The sequence below is a fragment of the Lissotriton helveticus genome, chromosome 12 (assembly GCF_964261635.1).
Source record: "Lissotriton helveticus chromosome 12, aLisHel1.1, whole genome shotgun sequence".
Lineage (NCBI taxonomy): Eukaryota > Metazoa > Chordata > Amphibia > Caudata > Salamandridae > Lissotriton > Lissotriton helveticus.
In genome coordinates, this window is record NC_136073.1 from 113406203 (window position 1) to 113412202 (window position 6000).

Sequence of the window (6000 nt, forward strand, 5' to 3'; positions counted from 1 at the left end):
AGCCCAGTATAAATCTGGGTTGATCAGGTCTGATCCTTACAGTACTATATCAAATATTTTGTTGTCTATGTTGATGAGAGACAGGGGGCGATATGAGTCGCATTGGTTAGCTGGTTTGTCCGGCTTGAGGAGTGTGAAAATGACTGCCTCCCGCATCAATGGGGGGGGGGGGGGGGTTGGAGGGAGCCAGCCCACCTTAAGGGTGTCCTGGTAAACGTTCAGAATTTTAGGAGTAAGAATTGAAGAGTATTCTAGGCCAGGAGCTCTATCAGGGGGAGGCTGACGATTGCCTGCTGCATTTACTCCGCAGTGATCGGGAAGTCTAAAAACTCCAGCTGTGCATCTGATAGCCATACCAATTCGATGGCATCAATGTAGGCATGGAGGCCAGAGAGAGCTGCCATTTGCAAAGTGGAGTAGAGGTGGGCAAAAAAGTCAACCATGATTTGTAGGAGCTCTGGTGTGGAGGAACAGGATTGAATCGCTGGGTCGAGAAGTTCGGAGATGTAGGATGAAGCATGTGGACTCTGGAGCAACCTGGCCAAAATTCTAACAGGGCGATCACCCTGACCGTATCTACGGGCTTGAGTCTCTTTCTCCATGAAAAGTGTTTCTCTCAGCGCCTCATCCTGATACATCGACATCTTGTTGCGTATGTTGGCCAGCGTACGGGGGATGCTGGAGTAGTAGAAATGGGCTTCAAGCGTAGCAATGTTGGTTTCGAGTTTTGAAAGTGTCCCACGTATGGATTTGAGGATGCCGTGCTGTTTGGCTATACACGTGCGGTGTATGACAGCTTTGAAAGCATCCAAAAGCATGGCTTGAGAGTCGACTGAGCCTGTGTTTTGCTCAAAGTATTCTTGAATAGTTGTGCATATTTCCTCTCTGAAGATCATGTTCCTGAGAGCTCACTGGGGTAGTTTTCACGAGAATGCGCCAGGTAGGGTGTGGAGAGGCTGAAGAACTAATTGCACCATGGAATGATCTTGGAGAGTGTGCAGTAAATAAGAGACCGTTGTCTCCAGGCCAGTATGTCCCTGGTTGCCAGTCAGTAGTCAGTCCATGCCCGTGCAGCAATGAGAAGCATGTGCTTTAATGCATGGTATGGTGTATATCGCGCCAGAGATCAGTGAGGTGGTTGTCCATGATTATAACGGTGTGTCGAGGCCGCTTGGTGATGGGGTCATCTGGAACTACCTGCTCTGTCCATCATGTCGTCCAGTGCGTTATTAGAATCGCCACACCAAAGTACTGTAGACGGGCCAGCACTGGCAATTAGGTGCCAAACCCTGATGAAGAAGTTGGGGTTGTCTATATTTGGTCCGTAGATGGTAGCAAGAGTTATGGAGTAAATAGTAAAATTGATACTTGTATAGCGCACTACTCACCCGTAAGGGTCTCAAGGCGCTTGTACGAATACCGCTGTGGAACCCATCCTGGCTTTCCCTGTGAGGCGTCCACTCCTGGGCACCCCCAAGGTGGAGGCCAGGCATCTTTAGCGTTGTGGGGGCCGTTGTGGAGATTAAGCAAGCTATTGCCCAGAGTTGCAGAGTGGGACTCCATGATTGGAATAGGCGCCGAGGCGAGAATTATCAGGTCCGTGGAATTTTGAGCCCAAGGCCCGCCGAGGCGGGTAATTGAACCCTGGTCCCAGGCTAGACCTCTGCATCAGGGTCTGCCGCTCTAATCATTGAGCCACACTGCTCCACAGTGATTGTATAATGTGCCTACTAATATGACATATTGACCTTCGCTGTCGCAAATGCAGTGGGTGGTGGTCCAAGCCTGGCCCCTACATATAAGTACACACTCCCTCTCGCGTAATTAGAGTATATTGATGAGTAGGATAGTCCCCAGTCCCTAGTGAGTAAGGTGGGAAGAGTGTTGATTACTAGGTGAGTTTCTTGGAGTAATCAAATATCGATCTTGTGCCTGTTCAGGTACTCATGCACTAGATGAACTTTCCTGCCATCATTGAGGCCCTTTATGTTCCATGTGATGAGTTTGACCTTCGCTGCCCTATTCATCCTTACACTTGGGGGGAGATCGCCAAGTGGTTGCCATGCTGTGTATGTGGTGGACTGTGCAGTGCCCTACATGCTAGTACGATAATAGTGTATGTGTATGCCATTAAGCCAACGATTTTGAGATGCATTAAACCAAACTTATTTAACTGTCCCACAAGAAAAAAAAACTGAACCACCCACTGCACCCACACCAACCCCCAATAAGGTTCTGATTCCCTCACCCAAAACATTGTCAACTGGAAGTTATCCCCAGGGGCAGTGGAATCTCCGAGCTTACGACCCGCCGTGAAGGCTGAGTGGCAGAGCATCAATCATGGGGGGGCCTCCAGCCACATAGCACACCACAGCATGCCCCACAAACACAGGCAGACTGTCTCTGATAAAACATTTGGGGAGTGCTCTGACTGCATTCCAATACATTAGAGAAGAACAGCACATTTAAAAAGGCAAATGGTTTGTAACCCAGCACGGCCTGTGCTTCTAAACACTATAACAACTCTTGTACTATTGAACAGAAGAAAAGAAATAGTTCAAACCTAATCAGTGTCACTCAGTAGCACCTCAGATGGGGGTCGTGATGTGGCTTGCCGGAATCAGAGAGCCTTGACTTGTTGCTTAGCAAACTTGAAGGCTTGTTTTGTGTCTGTGAAATGGTTCGTTTTGCCATTTGTGTAATTTCGAGCTTGGCTCGATACAACATGGCATATTTTATATTGGCCTGCTGCAATAGATGTTTAGTTGGTTGGAAGTCCCAGTGGGCCGCCTGCACCGCCAGAGTAAAATCGGGATAGAAGGATATATTGGATTTGGCCCCATTCTCTGGCCAGCCTAAAGATCGGGTCACGGTCCTTGTAGTTCGCAGGTGAGCCACAATCGAGCAGGGGGGACTCCTGGCGGAGGCCTGCGGACCATCGACCTGTGGGCTCTTTTAGTGATTAAGATCTGGGAAGAGTCTGCGCCTAAGAGGTCCCATAACATGGTATCCACAAAGTCCTCCATTCTCAAGACCGCGGTGGACTCAGGCACCCCCACCACTCGAATATTATTGCGCCTCAACCAGGCTTCAAGATCTTCATTGTTTTGTTTGAGTTCTAGGACTTTGTCAATGCACAGGAGTTGTTCGGAGGTGGTAGCAATGTTGTCTTCTGATTCTGAGATGCAGGATTCCATGTGGTTGAGTATTGAATTGTGGGCATATACTCGGTTCTTCACCTTGTCAAGGCGGGAGGACAGTATATCTAGCTTGGCGTCTGTTTTTCTGTGAAACACTCCATTGCTACTTCTTTGATGTAACTCCACACCAATGATGGTGTCAGGGCACATCTGAGACACAAAACTAGCAGGCGAAAAGATGGGGTAATATAGTCTCCCTTCTTCTCTGGGGCGGATGGCTCTTCGTAAGACACCTAGAAACTTTGCAGGCAGATGAACAGTGGGCCTTTGCTTGTGCCCAGGTAAACAGTATGTTGCTGAATGATAGACATGCACTCGTCTAGGTCCGATATCTTATTTGATAAAATTACTCCCCAACAGATTTTAAAGCTATTGGGATTATCAAGAATGCAACAAGTCCTAGATGTTCACATAGTGAAGCTGATTTCATACACTCATTCTAGTAATGCCAGGGTTGACTGCTTTTTGGAAAGAGCTATTCAGTGATTTACACTTGATGACACAGCTGAAGACAGACCCTCACTCCTGGTGGTGCTACTAGGACATGCCGGATATATCCTCCTCCGTAGATACACAGCCTTGTGTTGGAGCCTCCCAATCGTGGTAATGTGGGGGGTACAGGTCCACTGCCTGAGGTCCATGTGGGACTAAAGACCTGATTTTCTGCAATGATTCATCACACACGTATACATTTCTCCTCCAAATCTTCTGATGCCCAAAGGGCATCTAGACCCTAGGAGAAAAGACCTACACCAAAAAGAGGGGAGCCCCGAAAAATGATTGGTGGAGACCTGGCCTATTCTATATACTGGGCATGCATGCTACATGCCTGCACATAAATACCACTGTCTAGCCTACCAGTACACCAATAGTTATGTATATCTTGTAATATTGAAACGTGTGTTAGATGTTGATATTAAAAATGACTACTAAAAAGTAAAATTTTTTCATGAAGGCTGTTTGTTTCTGCTACGTAAACACTGGTGCAATAGTATCATTGTTGTGTTGCAAACACAAGGAGATGATGGACGGTGCGCTAAAACCTTTGAGACACTCACCCTCCCCCCAGTCACAGATCTAGGTTGAATCCATCATCGCTCTTTAGCTCACTTCGCCACCCCAGTTCAGACCCAGCCATATGCAAATCAGTCTTGACCCAGTGCCTCATGGGAACAGTCCAGCCCGAACTGCCAAGCCAGACCTCAATGTCTGTCAGCGACAGGTTGGCTTGTAGTCTATAGTAATGCTTTATAAAGTAAATAAAGTTGGAAAAAATATCCAGTTGGCATGAGATGGAACAGTGGCAGAAAGTGAAGTTGAAAAAAGAACATATTCATGCATAGAAGTCTCATTCCAAGAACTAATGCTGGAGGGAAAGACCACAGACTTCACTTGTGTGTTAAGGTCTCTGGATGTTTCTGATAAGCTGTGGCAGTCTCTTTGATACAGCCATCCTGCAGTCATATTCTTCCTCTCTTCTCCTCATTTAGTCTCCATTCTTTCCTGTGTTTTACTCTTTCCAGTCCCTCTCTGCCCCTCATTCACATCCTTCTGCCCTCACCCTTTGTGCCTCCCTTCGGCTTCACTGTCATCTTGTTTCCTGCTGGACAGTTTTTCTCTTTTCCTTCTGTTCTCTCCCAGTTTTGTTCCTTACTAACTCACCTTTTGTTGCCAAGATAGAGTTTAGGTAAAAGGAGTACAAAACTATGTTGGTCTTGAGCGTATACCAAGTACAATCTGTTTTTATTCATTACTTGTAATTCAATGTTTATCGCTCTCTCTTTCTCACCCAGGAAACGTTTGGATTTATTCCATTTATGCCCCAAATTATACAGACCGCACTGCTGCAAACTATTGCCACAAGCGGCTCTACCTCTACGCCTTCTGGATTACAACGTTGGTGTACATTTTCCTGGGACTGTTCATCGTCATTGGCTGCAGTATGCTTCTCTGCGCCTGTTGCATGTCGTCCAGATCCTCTTCGGAAGTCCCTGAGTAGAAAGATAGCGCTGTGCCCTAACTCCTGATTGACATTTCAGTAGACTTGCTATTGTTGGCTGTCAGACCAGCTGACATCATCTAAAAAAAATTATTTACTGGTCTACTCCTTTTTCTGTCCCATCAGCAGCTCTTCTGGTTCCTGTTGCAACAGGCTGTACTGGGCAAAAGAAAACACTATGGACCCAATAAACAAAGACCAAAAGGAGTCAATTAAAACCAATAGAAGCAAAATGTACGAGCATGAGTTATACAAAGTAAAGGTCACAAAGACCTGATCACTGGTCGTGTCATTGAAAGTGTGTCATTTGAAGTCATTAAGCACCAATATTTTCCAGAAAAAAGCCTAATGTAATCAACAGAGGTCAGTTTTTGGATCCATCTGGAATTCTTTATTGCAGCCTCAAGTCCTCTTCCTGAAGAAGTCGAGAACAACCGCCTGGGTCTGATGCCCGAGAGGAAGTGGCCAACTTAGCTTAACTTTGACCTCCACCCTCCTTCCGGCTTCCTGACAAAGGCAGCCGGAAGAGCTCCAGAAAGGGTATACCCATTCAGCTCTTTGTGTAGAGAATCATCCTGTTCTTGCACCCCGGACCTTTTTCTGCTACTTCAGTGAGAAAAGTCCCTCCCTCCATAGAATTTGCCACTCCAGGTTCAAATTCACACTCCATTTTAAGACAGTGCACTTATGTGTTTCTGCATATCATATTCAATGGGGCTTGAACTGTAATATGGGGCTTTGAGTGAATTTTTGTGTCAAAATATGCCTGACAGTCAACTTTAATTTAAACAAGCCTTACAA

General features: G+C 46.4%; 1 protein-coding gene across 1 annotated transcript in view; it reads left to right on the plus strand.

Annotated features, from left to right (window-relative positions):
• Positions 1 to 5476, plus strand: part of LOC144798985 (transmembrane protein 272-like) — a 215784-nt gene extending 210308 nt beyond the window's left edge. Inside the window, exon 5 of the mRNA XM_078670127.1 lies at positions 4994 to 5476. Within this exon, the coding sequence (XP_078526253.1) occupies positions 4994 to 5199 (206 nt within the window). The 3' untranslated portion in view covers positions 5200 to 5476. The remainder of the gene's footprint in view (positions 1 to 4993) is intronic.
• Positions 5477 to 6000: the final 524 nt, after the last annotated feature.